At 45.7% G+C, this 14,973-nt stretch overlaps 3 protein-coding genes across 3 annotated transcripts; all 3 read left to right on the top strand.

Moving 5' to 3' along the window:
* The first annotated feature begins 1,097 nt into the window (after window positions 1–1,097).
* LOC120652927 (glycine-rich selenoprotein-like) lies at window positions 1,098–4,552 on the top strand. Its single transcript, XM_039930878.1, has 4 exons — window positions 1,098–1,364; window positions 3,809–3,912; window positions 4,020–4,170; window positions 4,252–4,552. The coding sequence occupies exons 1-4, from the start codon at window positions 1,346–1,348 to the stop codon at window positions 4,284–4,286; spliced, it is 309 nt and encodes a 102-aa protein (XP_039786812.1). The 5' UTR covers window positions 1,098–1,345; the 3' UTR covers window positions 4,287–4,552.
* A 1,015-nt stretch (window positions 4,553–5,567) lies between these two features.
* LOC120652926 (probable BOI-related E3 ubiquitin-protein ligase 2) lies at window positions 5,568–9,870 on the top strand. Its single transcript, XM_039930877.1, has 4 exons — window positions 5,568–5,777; window positions 5,882–5,979; window positions 6,071–6,381; window positions 9,118–9,870. The coding sequence occupies exons 1-4, from the start codon at window positions 5,680–5,682 to the stop codon at window positions 9,646–9,648; spliced, it is 1,038 nt and encodes a 345-aa protein (XP_039786811.1). The 5' UTR covers window positions 5,568–5,679; the 3' UTR covers window positions 9,649–9,870.
* Window positions 9,871–11,166: 1,296 nt separating this feature from the next.
* On the top strand, window positions 11,167–14,189 carry LOC120652925 (uncharacterized TPR repeat-containing protein At1g05150-like). Its single transcript, XM_039930876.1, has one exon. It carries the CDS (start codon window positions 11,368–11,370, stop codon window positions 13,912–13,914), a length of 2,547 nt encoding a protein of 848 aa, XP_039786810.1. The 5' UTR covers window positions 11,167–11,367; the 3' UTR covers window positions 13,915–14,189.
* Window positions 14,190–14,973: the final 784 nt, after the last annotated feature.

The raw sequence follows: 14,973 nt of genomic DNA, 5'->3' as shown, positions 1-14,973 counted from the left end.
CCTCTACTAACATTTCATCCAACAACTTCTATTCTCTCCCTTACCTCTACTCCTCTAGCTCTCTTCTTCCTCTAATGATAGTGGCCCTGTTTGGATCACTCTTGGATTCTAGCGCACACATTTTTCGAAAAAATAATCTCGTATATATGGAGTACTAAATGAAGTCTATTTGCAAAACCTTTTTAGGTATTAGTGTAACTTTTCGCGATGAATCTAATGACGGTAATTAATTGATAATTGGCTACAGTGATGCTACAGTAACCATCCTATCATCACGTGATCAAAGGCCTCATTGGATTCTTCAGGGTTCCTAGCACAGGGGTTCTGGAGTTTATTTTGCAAACTGACTTTATTTAATACTTTTAATTAATGGTCAAAGTGACTAACATGAACTTCCTAGCATGAAGGGCCAGTCCCGTGCAATATCTGGGCATCCTCACCTAATCTACTGCCGCTCCCAACTACCATGGGAACCTACGGTAGCGCGCTGCTATTGTTCCTTCACTACCAACATCTATATCACCCTGTTGCCTTACCATAATTATATCTCTACAATTTTCTTTTTTCGAAATACATGACATACGTAGATTAACAACCAACTGTTTTACTATTAATACTACCGTTACCAACCGTCTCTGCTACTAAGAGTAAGTATTATAGTAGGCTGCGAACAAGTTAAATTCTGTGTGGAGGAAAATTCTATGTGGAGGAAAGTGAAGAAAGTTGGCGCTCCGCTTGCCGCCCGCTTAGCATTCTATTCTCTGCTTGTGGATCCGCATGCATTCAACCGCCAGCACGCACCCTGCAGCGGGCACATTGGCGGGCGTGTGCCCACATGCAACCAGCTGGCTGGCTAGGTTATTACCCTCGCTCTAAATCAACTTTCCTCCAATCTTTCCTTGTGCATTCCAAGATCCTTAAATCCTAATATTTATCGTTACCTATTGGAAATCCCCCAACCTCAAACCATCTTTCTTTTCTTTTTTGAGATCATGATTTATTTCTTTTTTCTTTGGCAAATCATGGGTTTTCTTTTGCTGCAAAGGTTCCTGTCTAATTGTTCATGAACCGTTGTTCTAAAAAAAAAATCCGGAACCGTAACGAGGCAGCAGCCGCTGGCCCCGAAGTCTGGTTGAGCGCGCTCGAGCCTGGTTGACCTTTGACCGGTTTGCGAGTCCCGACCGCATCGGCGTGACCTCTGGCGGTCTCTCCACGCGCAACGAGGAAAGGTTCGGGAATCCCCTTCTCTCTTCGCCCTCGCCTTATTATTCCCCGCCAAACCAAAGCACAAAACATCCTAGTTTCCATCGAGGAGGGCGGCAAGGGGGATCCAGGGCGACCGACCATGGCTTACGTCGAGAGAGGTAATCCGATTTCCGAAGGAATTGTCCAATCCTTAAGATCCGTTCTTGGAATTGCATATCTATCATCTGTTCTGTGGGTTCGCTTGCCTGTCCGATCTGTTAATCGATTCGTGTGATTGTTATGATCTTATAGCTGTAGATGCCGTGCGAGTTGAGCATGTAATCCTATAGATTCGGACCCTAGGGAAGCGGATACAGCATGCTGACATCTCTATTTCCAGATGCATAGGTGAAGTCCTGGCCGTATAATAGAATGGATGTCTGCTCCATGTTTTTCTTCGCAAGCGGATGTTTTCTTTCTGAATGACCAATTATTCTCCTATCACCGGAAATCAAGTGTAAATTCTGTTGGAAATCCCAGCTAGTGGATGTTTGGATAAAGGGGAATTCGAAATCCCCAATCCGATCAGGCCCTTTAGTGTTGGAACTGTAGCCAACTACCCTCGGTGGTAGGTTTTACTGACTTTTCAATTTACTGGATTAGTACATATCTTGGTGCTGTCGCCATATGTTTATTTGAGGCATCATGATGAATGGCTAGGATGAACAACTCAATGTTTGTGCCGTAGTCCTTCATTCTTGATTTCGTGGACCACGTCATTTAGACAAGAATGGGAGTAGAATTATCCAGTTTTACAGTTGAACACACTGGAGGCAGGATCCATCCCGGAGAGTGGCACTGGCCCCTTAGTCCTCTCTACTAGTATCTTATTGATCATATGTAGGTGTCCGTGTCTTTTCAGAACAAAGAGGTAGCTATTAGGATTGTAGAAATTAAAGAATATAAAAGTAGTTGATATTTTGAGGAAAGTACAATTGTTAGTTTAATTTTTTGGATTGTAGCAATACTGAGTTTTTTCCCATGAAAAACGCTGAGCTATTTCCTTTAAGCTGTGGAGTAAGAATGCAAAATGCAATTATATCACTCAGCTAATGAAGTGCTGAGTTACTGTATGTTGTCAATCATGCTATATGTTTTTCTTTTTATGAAACTGCAGACTTTTTACCTGCTAAAAGTTAGGCAATTAATAGGTTGAAGTGCCTTGCAAATTTTATAAGTTGTTCTTTGAGCTCAAGAACTGTTTAGGATGTTTTCTTCTTTTTATGAAACTGCAGACTATTTACCTGCTAAAAAGTTAGGCAATTAATAGGTTGAAGTGCCTTGCAAATTTCATAAGTTGTTCTTTGAGCTTAAGAACTATTTAGGATGTTTTCTGACAAACAACTGCCATACTTACCAGCGGGGCTTGTAGAAAACAAAACACAGCTTAAGATATCACATGTACCTTTTTCTAACACACATATAGAGGAATTATCATGTATATCTAAAACAGAATATTGTGTGTGTGCTGGTGCCTGGCGACTTATCTGGTTTAATTGTTTTCTTCCCTCAGAAGAAATTGAAATTTCTACTTTTAAAAAGTAAGCGGACAGCATTTTTTTTGGGGGGGGTGTGGATTTTTTGGGTTTCGATATCTTTGCGGAGCCCAACTCAACAAAAAGGAGAAACTGAAATGTTTTCCTTGGCATAAGGACAGGATATAAGTATATGCTGTGTGTGGAGAACTTAGTAATTTGCCAGCATAGTATTTAAGGATAGTCCTTGTGGGGGTTCTAGTTGGCTTCTTTTTCTCGATGATGATGCTTAGTAGTGGTAGTGGGTTTTCTCTTGCACTGATCTGATCACTGTCCATTACAGATTCATAATTATCCATGGCTCCCTAATATATTAGGCATGTTGGTGATGTTCGCCTGTATGGCTGTATCATTATTATCCGTGGAAAGGTTCTGAATACCCTGATTTGGTTGAAGAAGAGTCTGTAACTACTCATGTAAAAGATCATGCTTTAGATTTTCCAACTGATATCTGAAGGAAATGATTATAACAAGCAGTATTAAATTTCCTGGAGATAATGTCTGGTTTAAGAAAAGTGAAAAGTTTGAGGTTGCATTTTCTAAACCTGTTTTTAATTATTGATTTTGCTCTGCAAAAATTGATGTTGTCATTTTGGACAGCGAGGCAATAGAAAGTGGAAGATACCATGTTGAAGAAAGTGATTCATTTGTTGTGAAGCATCGAAGGATCAGGATACTTCGTCCTTCTTGCATCAAATCATAAGCAGGCTGCTCATGATTTTTCTGAGCAACATGCATTTGTTTGGATAAACCACATCGAAGAGTTGCATCAAATTTAAAACTTGTCTAATTTTGTATAGTTGTCAATTCATTCCTAAAGAACTTTTGGCAAGGTTGATAGAGGTGCTTCATTTCTGGAGGATGAAGCAGGAAGTCATTATGTTTACTTTCGAAGAATTCATAAATGGTTCTTGAAATTGGTAGGATTGCTTCCATTGCAATTGTTAGGATCCAAAAAGGACAACAACAACAGAGAGGGAGGGAGAATTGCCTTTTCATATATAATCTAATATGGCCTTGCTTTGCAGGTGTTGTGAAAGACAAGCGAACCATATGGCGACTGAGCATAATCTCTGACTTCTTTCGAGCTGTTGTGAACTTCATCAGAATCTTCTTTCTCACAATGTTCTCAGTAAGTAATAATACTGAAGTACCCAATGTTAACTGCTAACTTTGCATTTGTTGGATGTCTTTAAATTTGACAAACCAGAATCTAATCGTTGTACTTGGGCCTTCTAGGTGGAGAAAACAGACAACTACAGGAAAGGATATGGTTCTGGTAAGAAATGGGATGGTGGACCTGGTGGTGGCGGCGGCGGCGGTGGAGGCTTTGGCGGCGGTGGTTCACGTGGTCCTCGCACACTATCTGACATTCGATCCAATGACCACAGTATGTGTTCAATTTCGGGACTACATAATCCTATTTCACCACTGTGAACTTCTGTTTTCTAACCATCAGTGCTTATTTCAGGTTCTCTCCCTGCTTGTGGATCCTGCTGCGGCTAATAAGCGCACAACCATTCTGCCTGATGACTGTTTAACGGATGAATACACATGCTCCTACATGTTCTGAAGGGCATCGTAGCTATTGATATGTATTTCACTATCAACAGAGTATGGTCAGTGTGTTGTTTTAAACAGTCCATAGCTTGACTCTGGCATGATTCGCATAGTACATTCGTGGTTTATTTTGCGTGTAATGATGTCTGATGCATAACGATTCCAATTACCAAGCTTGATAAAATGTCTCATTCACTGCATCGTGCGATTAATCCTTCTTATGTGGTAATTGGAAGGTAAACAGACACTGAAGCAGCTATTGGCAGCTGTATTTGGTTCCGGCTGTGGTTGCCCAATTTGATGCTTCTGATGGCAACGAGTTGGGGCTGTTCGGCTGGTCTAAAAGCCGGCTGATTTCGGCTAATTTAATAGTACTATGTGAGAAGAAATAAGTCAAAACAAGCCGAAATAAGCCGGGAAAAGAAAAGCGAACAGTTCGTCAAAGCATAGCTTTCTTAAGTCTAGTGAATAGCGGCTCAAGGTATTTTCTCATGACCTTTTTTTCTCATGACCTTTTTTTTCCTCGAACAACGCAGGAGAACTGCACGTCATTTCATTAAGGTAGAAAGCTCAGGACCTGGTGAGTTTAGCTGTTTAGGGCGTGACTCCGGAGAGCCCGCTTTAGGCTTTAACCTCTACAGTTAGAGTTTAGAGGATATTGTGACATTTTTAAAGTAAATAAATTATTGAAGACGTTATTCAACAACGGTATAAAATACTACCAATTATAAATTTTGTGAAATTTTTTAAAACCTCCATTTCATCTCGTACATGCTATTGCTCCATTTCATTTCTACTTGCTACTATTTCTCCTTGGAGTTGCCGATTCAAAATTTCACATTGATGAAAACAAGTTTAACGATGTTTCACTCATCATTTGATTGTTCCATATCATTTACCGATCGTATATGCATTATTCTTCGCTTAAGTCGCATTTTGATAGATTAAGAAGTGAACATAATCCTGTGGATTTTTTTGCAAAACGTCACCTAATTTCCATGTATTATGAACATCATCATTGTCTAATACATGTAAAATATCCTAATCTGAGATTAAAAAAATATCCTAATCTGATTTCGCATAATTTGACGAAGCACGGGGGTGTTAGCAAAAATCTGCGGATCAACCATGTATTCCCTACTGACATGCGGGGTCAGGAAGCATGCCCCCACATGTAAATGAGAGATCTAGAGTTATGTAAGCCCATCTCTTGTGTATCTCTAATTCACATTTTGCCATTCGCCCCCAGAAGGCCCGTCTCTCTCTCTCTCTCTCTCTGACCCGCCCCCTTTCCCCTCGGTGGCTCGGTCCTCTCTTGCCTCCTCACCTCGCCTTCGCCATGGCGTTCTTCTCTCACCACCATCTCCAGCAGCCGCACCCGCAGCAGGCCCCGCCGCCGCCGCAGCATCAGCAACAGCCGGTGCTTCCTTCCTTCAGGTGAGTTCTGGACCTCAATTTTCGTTTGCGCCCCTTCTCTCGAGAACTGTTGCAACGTGAGAATCGCGCTCAATTTCCTTTCCGGATGCTGCAATTTTGGGCAGGAACGCGCTGCCAGTGCCGGTGGATGGCCAGATCCCGGCGCCCTTTGCCTTCTTCAACCCGCCGCCTGCCTTCCCGGAGCAGCCCGCGCAGGCACCGCGTAAGCTTTCTCCTCTAATCCTTTGTTCGCCTCTTGGAATTCCGCTTGAATTGGCGCTGATTTTGGAGGGGTTTCGCTCTGTTTTGGGTAGTGGTGGATGCGGTGGGGTTGACGGCGGCCGCGGGGCTTGGGTGGAGGCAGCCGAGGGAGCAAGAGCTGCTTGGGGAGAACTCCCAGATGTCGTCCGTCGATTTCCTGCAGACGGGCTCGGCAGTGTCAACGGGGCTGGCGCTGTCTCTTGAGGACCGGCGCCACGGCGGGGGCGGGGGCGGGGGCGGGGGCGGCGGGGCTGGGAACTCCTCGGGCGATTCCCCGCTGCTCCTGCTGCCCATGCTGGACGATGACATCTCCCGCGAGATGCAGCGGCTTGATGCTGATATGGACCGGTTCATTAAAGCTCAGGTCACCCACTCATCTTTCTGGGATGTGCTCATAAATATAATTGTTGATGCATTGAGATGTGCAACACTATGGGTCTGCTCAACCAGGTCATGTTACTATGTTTAGGAAATTACCGAAGAGCTATTGTTTGAGGTTTAGTTCACCAGTTTGTGGACATAGATGTTTTGGTGGCACAGTGCACATAGATGTAGTCTAGATTTTTATCTTCGCACTAGGTGGAGCATTGAGACAATTTCCTCTTTTGTGTCTGATTTAGCATCCATATTCCCTTGCTGCTATCTTCCATGTTTTGGAGCTGAGTTTTAGTCTTATCTGACTATCATAATTAATCAGGCTAAACTTGATGCCAGTAGAGTAGGCGTATAATTTGATAGCACTGATATCCATGAATGTATTACATGGATATAGACTTTGTGGGTTTCAAGCACAAGGCACAGTTAACACATCAAGCATTCGAAGTGCAAGAATAGAACTCCCTGATACAAGACCAAGATCAAAAGTGTGAAATAACTGTAGAACAAATTCTTATATGTGCCATGGTGTATTTTTAGGCCTTATGTTTGACATTTTTATTAATGCAAGACACCATTCTTTCATGTGAATCATGTTTCCTAGCACATCTCTAATTACACAGGGCAGTTTCATTTCATCCGTACCACATCTTAGTGCACCTTTCATCGGGTCTGGTCCTATACATGTCGTTGATACAGACTGGTGATGTAGATGAAAGGGGCACCTCAAATGGTGGTATGGATGAAATTTATTCCAATATCGTGATCATATGTTAATTGATGCAATTAATGGAATGGCTCTTTTTATTTGTTTATTTTGTTGAAATACGTACATAAGCTATTGTAGTGTATCTTCACCAGTCTCCCTTATGCTCTTCAACTATGATTTTGCTCCTGAGTTTTCATTTTCGTGTGTGACCCTGCCACCCTTTTTTTATGATTGAGTAACTGCAATTAAAAGGAAGAAGAAGCTGCACTCAATGCTGAAAGCTTGCACACATTTTGGGATCGGGCGAAGGGAATTTCTATTCAGCCTTATCCTTGATTGTTTTTTACAAGGAGGCTGTTTTGAACCCTAGACCTCTGGGACACAACTAGAAGGATTATTGTATAATTTGGTCTCCAGACTCCACCAACTGTCCTGTACCACATCCCTGGATTCCCTCCTGAAATGTTAATTTCATCTAAATAGCCGCTGTAATGTAATGAGACTTATTTCCAGCCAAGCAACCACCAAACAAGCAGTTTTAGTAATTTTCTTGAGTACAGATTATTTGCTTCTCAAGTTTTGCGCACCTCTAATCTGCACCATTGAGGATGCAAAGGTATTCGTGCTACTGCTAGTACACATCCTGATGCATCTTCAGTGGTGTATATTAGGGATGCACATGCCCCTGGGAGACATCATTTTCCTGACTTAATGTTAGTTATATCTTTGAATGTGTTTGGTAGAAAAGAAATCCTCTGCCTGCTTTTGAAAAAAAAAATATTAGCACAGTGGTCTTGCATGGGCTTCACTTTTGGATATAGCTCGTGCTGGCCATGTTGATTTTGTCATCAGCCCTCACCCATGAAGCAAGCAAGCCGTTCTATGTCATCACTGTTGGTGCATTTTCTTGGGATGTGTTATTGCAAACATTAATTTTGAATAGTTGTGATTGATGATCTATAGGAATTAATTTGTAACCTACTTGGTCTTTAGATTGTTGTTTAAAGAATAATTAAAAAACATTTCCAGTTTTATATTTGCATTGTTCTGCCTTTTGGCTGTAATATCACTGTTGAATTGCATGGGCCTGGATGGGCTTAATGAACTTGTATTCGCGGCATGATTTGAAAATCTAATCAATTCTCATTAATGGGAGGACACTTGATCTTTTAGCAGATCTGGGGATGGAGGTGTGTATATAGGCTTGAAGACTGGTTGGCGAGCTTTACTTTTGGGTGGATTATTTTATTTTTTTATTGTGTCTTTTTAAAGCCACATTTCAGAGTTCAATATTCAAAATGGAGGGGAGAGAGAAAAAGAGGGTGTGAACAATATTGTATGTAACAAGAGAAGCTTGGTTGCATGTGCTTCAGTTGAGGCGGCAAACTTTCTATCTGGCAGAAATCCAATCATTGGGTGTGTGCATTTGACAATAGAGGTTCTCAGGCCTGTAGGCAGACAAGCCAAAAACAATGTGACTTAATAATACTTGTCTATCATGAGAATGATGTTGCTAGTATATGAAGGTTCTCCAAATCCCTCAAAGAAATTAGGGTGAGTTTGTGAAACATAAGTTAGAGGAGAAACATCACCGACCATGTCTCATTCTAATTTGCAGTACTTGACATTCCAGTTTCATTATTTAGTGCTACCTTTATTGATACAGTATATGGTTAATTCTTTTGTCCGAAGCCCGAACTTTACTATCAATCCCTGGAGTACTGGTGCCTGAACTATCTTACTTTTATGATGCACTGGAAGATTTTTGAGCAAGGGAGAGTGGTTTTGACCGATCACTTGTGAAATTTTATTCCACTGCAAGATAACAGTTACACCTAGAGTAGTCACACAGTAGGCATAATTGAGTAACCATAAAGTTTTTTTTTTCTCTTTGTTTCAAGAAAAGTGTTTTTTTCCTCAGAATACTTAACTCTTTCTAATTGGCATTATTACGGTTGCATTCATTGTTTGTCATTTATTTTTAGTGTCCTAATTCTAACTTTCTTTAATTTGCAGAGTGAACGGCTAAGGCAATCTATATTGGAGAAAGTTCAGGCAAAGCAATTTGAGGCACTGGCCTCTGTTGAGGACAAGATACTACGGAAAATACGGGATAAAGAGGCTGAAGTGGAGACCATTAACAAAAGGAACTCTGAACTTGAGGATCAGATTAAGCAGTTGGCAGTGGAAGTTGGTGCGTGGCAACAAAGGGCCAAGTACAATGAGAGCATGATCAATGCACTCAAGTACAACTTGGAGCAGGTATGTGCCCATCAGAGCAAGGATTTCAAGGAAGGTTGTGGTGATAGCGAGGTAGATGACACGGCATCCTGTTGCAATGGTGGTGCCGTCAATTTGCAACTGATGCCGAAGGAGAACAGGCAACCGAAGGATTTGACGGCCTGCAGGGTCTGTAATTCAAGCGAGGCATGCATGCTCTTGTTGCCTTGTCGGCATCTTTGCCTATGCAAGGAGTGCGAGAGCAAGCTGAGCTTCTGCCCCCTGTGCCAGTCCTCGAAGATACTTGGCATGGAGATATATATGTAGAATAGAATTTATGTACCACATGAGTATCTTACGAGGTATCTTACAAGATACTGCTGTGTTAATATGCCAATCTATTGCCAAACTTTAGAACCTGTGTACCACTATGACCTGCCACTTGATCGAAAAGACTGCCGTTTATGGTAGATTTGCCTCAGCAAATTTCATCAGACTTTAATGCTTAATTTGTAATAAACTTCTTAGTAGAGTTGATTTTGTCATTCTGTGCTACTGGTTGTTGCCTGCACTGCATTTCAGTGACTACGCGTTTTCAAAGTGCATCGGGCCTTTATTTTGTTATTCCCTAATTTTTTTAGGTTGAGGAGAAGTCAAAAGTATTGATTACTTTGAAAGGATAAAAATATTGATTGTCAGTTAGAAGGTGTCTCCAGCCATTAGGATTTGACAATGCCTAAACATATGTAAATACCCGGTTATCATATAGCTTTCCCGTTGAAGCAATCATATAGCTGGCGCTGCATACAAGTAACTAATGTATCTCGAATTTGGTTGCCGTACACGCATACGCATGGGCTATCAGGCTATGCCACTTGATAGCCTATCTTCAGGCGGATTACGGCAATTATGACCTGGTGTCTGGTGGTTAGCTGAAAGCACCAATAGCCTTGTCGTTCAAGCCCAGCAAATCAATTACTCCTGTCGCCTGCTGGCCCGGCTATCTCATAGGTTAGGGCAATAGCAGGGCTTTATTCAGGAGAATGAACAATGCAGAGTTCAGGTGCGTTCCAGAGCAACCGATCGATCTTTTTTTTTTGAGGGCAGCAACCGATCGATCCTTCAGAAGTTGATATACGGTCTAGAAATATTCTCTGCTTAGATTCTGACTCTATAAACGGACTAAAAAACCACAAATAAATCGATAGACCGTCCCCGTGCCCCCCTCCAGGTCTCTCCACCTTGTCCAGTTTTGTTTTGACGCCTCCGAAATCCAAATCGACGGTTCCAGCAAAGCTGCTGGGCCCCGGACCACGCCAGCTAGGCCCGGCCGCCTCGCGCAACAGGATCCTCCTGCCGCTGTCGCCGCAGCAGTAGTTGTACCACCACTTCTCCATGACTCCACCCGTCCACGGCACCACAGCGACCCGCGAGAGCGAGACAACGACGACCCGGCCGCGATCGGCGCCAGCCCGAGCCTGCGCGGCGCTGTGACCAGTGGGGACGGGCGCAGGGGCGGAGCGCCCACTTTCACTGTGTTCGGCTGGCGGGTACTCATGGTTGGTGTTGATTTTTTATGAAAGAAAAAATACTGCTGGTTAGTTGGTGCTGGTGGCTAATTTTATGTGAAAAAAAATATTATTGGCGGGATATAGCGAGGATGAAGCAAACCGAGTGCTTGTGAGCTAACGAACGTTGGGGGCGAGGCGAGCCAGCCAGGCAGCCGCCTTGGGCGCCCCTGGCCGAATTGGATCCCCATGCCAGCCCAAGCCGCAGCCAGCCACCCCTCGTGCCCCCATCCACCGTCATCATAGCCATCGTCTCCTCTCGTTTAGCAGCCAGCGCACGGCCCCGCCGCCCCCTCCCCTCCGCTCCGCCCGCCCCCCCTCCGCTCCGCGCCCGTCCTGCCCGGGCCCACCCGGCATTCCTGAACACCCCCCGCATCAAATCCCCCACCCGTGCCGTGGGAGCGCCCGCCCCCGCGTGCCCGAATTTCCGCCGCAATCCGGCTGGTGTTTCCCGTGCGCAGCAGGCAGCGGGGCCGTAATGGCGCTGTCCGCGTCGGCGGCGTCGGCCGGCCGGGGCTCGCGGGCGGAGAAGGTGAGGAGGATCTTCGAGCGCTTCGACGCCAACGGGGACGGCGGCCTGAACCGGGACGAGATGGCCCAGCTCGTCGTCGCCGTCAACCCGCGGGTCAAGTTCAGCGAGGACCAGATCTCCGCCATCCTCGACGAGGTGTTCCGCACCTACGCCGAGTTCATCCTCCCCGACGGCAAGGGCCTCTCCCTGTCGGGCCTGCTCCGCACATACGACGACGGCGCGGGCGACGTCGACCGCGACTTCCTCGCGCTCTCCCTGCCCGCCGTGGACTCCGACGCGTCCTCCCCGGAGATCGCCCCGGGGGACGCCGCCACACCCTCCTCCCCGCCCTCCGGCGCGGCCGTCGCCGCGTCGCTGCTCGACGACCACGTCAAGCCGCTCGGCACCGGCGGGGGTGCCCCGCCCTCGTTCAGCTCGCGCGCCGCGGCCGCGGCCGCGGCGCCAGCGTGGGCGACCTCGCCGAACCACGGCATCGCCTTCGACTCCTCGTGGGGGCTCCTCGACGACCTGGAGATACTCGTCAAGCGCCTCCGCTCGAAGCAGCAGCGGAAGGGCTCCATCGACGGGAGCGTTGGCGGAGGCGCTGGCAACAGCAACTTCGACTCCTTCTCCGAGGCCGGGTGGTCCAGGGAGATCTCCGGCGCGGCGGATTCGGCATCCAGCGCCGCACCGTGGGACGAGACGAGCCGCGACTACCTCACCTTCGTCAAGGAACTCGCCGTGCTCCGCACGCGCGCGGACGCCTCTCGCTCGCGTGAGGAGGCCTTCGACAACCACATGGTCATCGGCCGGGCGCTTTCTGAGCACCGCCTCTTCCGAGACGCTCTAGCCAGCTTCCGCCGCGCCTGCGAGCTGCAGCCCACTGACGTCCGCCCCCACTTCCGCGCGGGGAACTGCCTGTACGCCCTCGGCCGCCACGCAGAGGCTAAGGAGGAGTACCTCCTTGCTCTTGAGGCCGCAGAGGCAGGAGGCTCCCAGTCCGCGGACATCCTCCCACAGATCCATGTCAACCTAGGCATAGCCATGGAGGCCGAGGGGATGGTACTTGGTGCCTGTGAGCACTACAGAGAGGCAGCTATACTGTGCCCATCCCATGCCCGGGCGCTCAAGCTCCTAGGGAGTGCTCTCTTTGGTGTTGGAGAGTACCGTGCAGCGGAGAAGGCACTGGAGGAGGCCATCTTCTTGAAGCCAGACTATGCTGATGCGCACTGTGACCTTGCGTCAGCCCTGCATGCAGTGGGGGATGATGACCGAGCTATTCAGGAGTTCCAGAAGGCAATCGATCTCAAACCCGGGCATGTCGACGCCCTATACAATCTTGGTGGATTGAACATGGATGCAGGTCGTTTTGTGAGGGCTGCAGAGATGTATACTCGTGTGCTAAGCATCCGACCAAACCATTGGAGGGCACAGTTAAACAAGGCAGTGGCTTTGCTCGGGCAAGGGGAGTCTGAAGAGGCCAAGAAGGCACTCAAGGAGGCATTTAAGATGACACAAAGGGTTGAAGTGTATGATGCCATCTCTCATCTGAAGACACTGCAAAAGAAGAAGCCAAAGGCGTCCAAAGGAAAAGATGATGGTCAAGGCGAGCAGGCCTATGTTGTTGTGGAGGCATCCAAGTTCAAAAGGGTTGGCAGGAATACTACCTTGCGACAGGATTTGGCTAATGCCTTAGATATAAGGTCCTTTGAGAGGATGACAAAGCTAGGTCACTGCGATGTGGAGCTTGTTAGGAAAGAGATGAATGAGACTGATGTCCCTGTATCTTACTCAGGCACTGGCATCCCCGAGAAGTCAATACGGAAAGCAGCTCTTGAGGTTATTCTTCGCAGGCTCCTCTCGTTTCTCAAGCCAGATACCTTTCAAGGAGCTATCAAGGCAATCAACGAAAGAATTCTCTCAGTCCTTGATGCACCTGGCTCTGGTCGGGTTGATCTTGGAATGTTCTTCGCCATCATTGCTCCAATCTGTTCTGGCCCAGTGGAAAGGCGCAAACGTGTGGTGTTTGATTCACTTCTTTTTCGTCCTGCTAGTGAAGGCAGCAATGGCCAGATTAGGAGGAGCGATGCGCTTACTTATATTAAGCTTCTTCGAGCTGTTTATATACCCGCCCATGGTGCTAGTGACATGCTTGAAATGCACGGGGAGTCTGACCCTACGATGGTATCATACACAGAGTTCCTAGAGATGTTCAATGACCCAGATTGGGGATTTGGGATCCTCAGCACTCTGGTGAAGCTTGAAGAGAGTGATCACATACGTCACGGCCGCCACACATGCTCCATCTGCCGGTACCCTATCATTGGATCACGGTTCAAGGAAACAAAGCACTCGTTCAGCCTTTGTAACCGGTGCTACAGTGAAGGGAAGGTTCCATCAGCGTTCAAGTTGGAGGAGTACAGGTTCAAAGAATACGGTAATGAATCTGAGGCCCTCATCGATAAGTGCATGTGCTTCAATTTACATTCTAAGAAGTTGGAAACTGATGCTTGATCATTCAAACTTTGATCCCAAGTGCTCAAGCATCAACTTGTGTATTTTCCTAGGTGCAAAGGTGTCTAGTTAGCCCTTGTAAACTAAGGTGCTGTTATTCGGAGTTCTCCAAATGTCTCCTGGTTACTAGTAACCCTAATGTGTTAGCTGCTGTTTTGTTTGAGTGTGCAGGAATGAGTAAATGTTAATTCCATACACACTGTTGTCACAGTCAAATACAACCTTGCTGACCCTTGCATATTCTTTTTTAAGCCAGAACAATTTTGGGTTTCTCATTCAGGTTTTTATCCTTTCATCTCATACTCCACTTAGAGTACTTTATCTTAGTGGCACATCATTTTCGTTTCTATTAAGCCATTCATGATTTCATGGTGTCATTGTTTGTGGCTCTGGTGAGTTCACTGTGAGCAAAAGGACTTTTACCGGTAGAAGAAATTACACATGCTGAAATTCTTTTGCTTTTTTTTTAAAGACCTTTGTGAATCAGTTACGCACTGCGGAGCTCCCTCGCTAACCCCGTTGGCGTTAAGTCATTTTAAGATAGGTACTCAGATTTTAAGTTTGACTATCCAAGGTGTCATGACTGGACAGACACAAAAGTTGTTTAAAATTGCAAAAAAAAATCGCAATATTTTTCTCACCCCTAACTAAACGCGTCCTGAACTGACACAAAAGTTGTTTAAAAACACGCGCGCGCTCTCTCGAGCCGTTTGCTATTGCCTCATCGTTTTTACACGTTTATAACCTGTTTGTTGCCGCCGGAATCTAAAACACCACTCCCTTCGATTTGGTATATTTAGTCAATGCCGCTGGAAGTTTTCTACGCTGATTTGATCAGCGAACTTTCAATGCCTCATTATGTATAGTGAAAGTTACGCACCCAGTATATGCTTTACAAATAAATACGATAGTCTGATAATGTTAAATCGATGATATCCACTAATATGAATATTTCTCCATTGAGTTTGAAGCGATCAGATTGTGTTTGATACAGAAAAGTTACATGTTCGCATCAACATTTTTCATTTCGTATTCAACTGAAGTCTAATTGGGAAAAAT

Source organism: Panicum virgatum, chromosome 9K, assembly GCF_016808335.1.
Source record: "Panicum virgatum strain AP13 chromosome 9K, P.virgatum_v5, whole genome shotgun sequence".
Lineage (NCBI taxonomy): Eukaryota > Viridiplantae > Streptophyta > Magnoliopsida > Poales > Poaceae > Panicum > Panicum virgatum.
This window is presented reverse-complemented; position numbering and strand designations above follow the sequence as displayed.

What these genes read in the sequence shown, in the direction of transcription:
- LOC120652926 (XM_039930877.1), top strand. Translation starts at nt 5,680, where the DNA reads ATGGCGTTCTTCTCTCACCACCATCTCCAGCAGCCGCACCCGCAGCAG. An exon ending in CCGGTGCTTCCTTCCTTCAG is followed by an intron (nt 5,778 to 5,881) that starts GTGAGTTCTGGA and finishes AATTTTGGGCAG; the next exon opens with GAACGCGCTGCCAGTGCCGG. An exon ending in GCAGCCCGCGCAGGCACCGC is followed by an intron (nt 5,980 to 6,070) that starts GTAAGCTTTCTC and finishes TGTTTTGGGTAG; the next exon opens with TGGTGGATGCGGTGGGGTTG.
- LOC120652925 (XM_039930876.1), top strand. Translation starts at nt 11,368, where the DNA reads ATGGCGCTGTCCGCGTCGGCGGCGTCGGCCGGCCGGGGCTCGCGGGCG.
- LOC120652927 (XM_039930878.1), top strand. An exon ending in TCTTTCTCACAATGTTCTCA is followed by an intron (nt 3,913 to 4,019) that starts GTAAGTAATAAT and finishes TGGGCCTTCTAG; the next exon opens with GTGGAGAAAACAGACAACTA. An exon ending in CATTCGATCCAATGACCACA is followed by an intron (nt 4,171 to 4,251) that starts GTATGTGTTCAA and finishes TGCTTATTTCAG; the next exon opens with GTTCTCTCCCTGCTTGTGGA.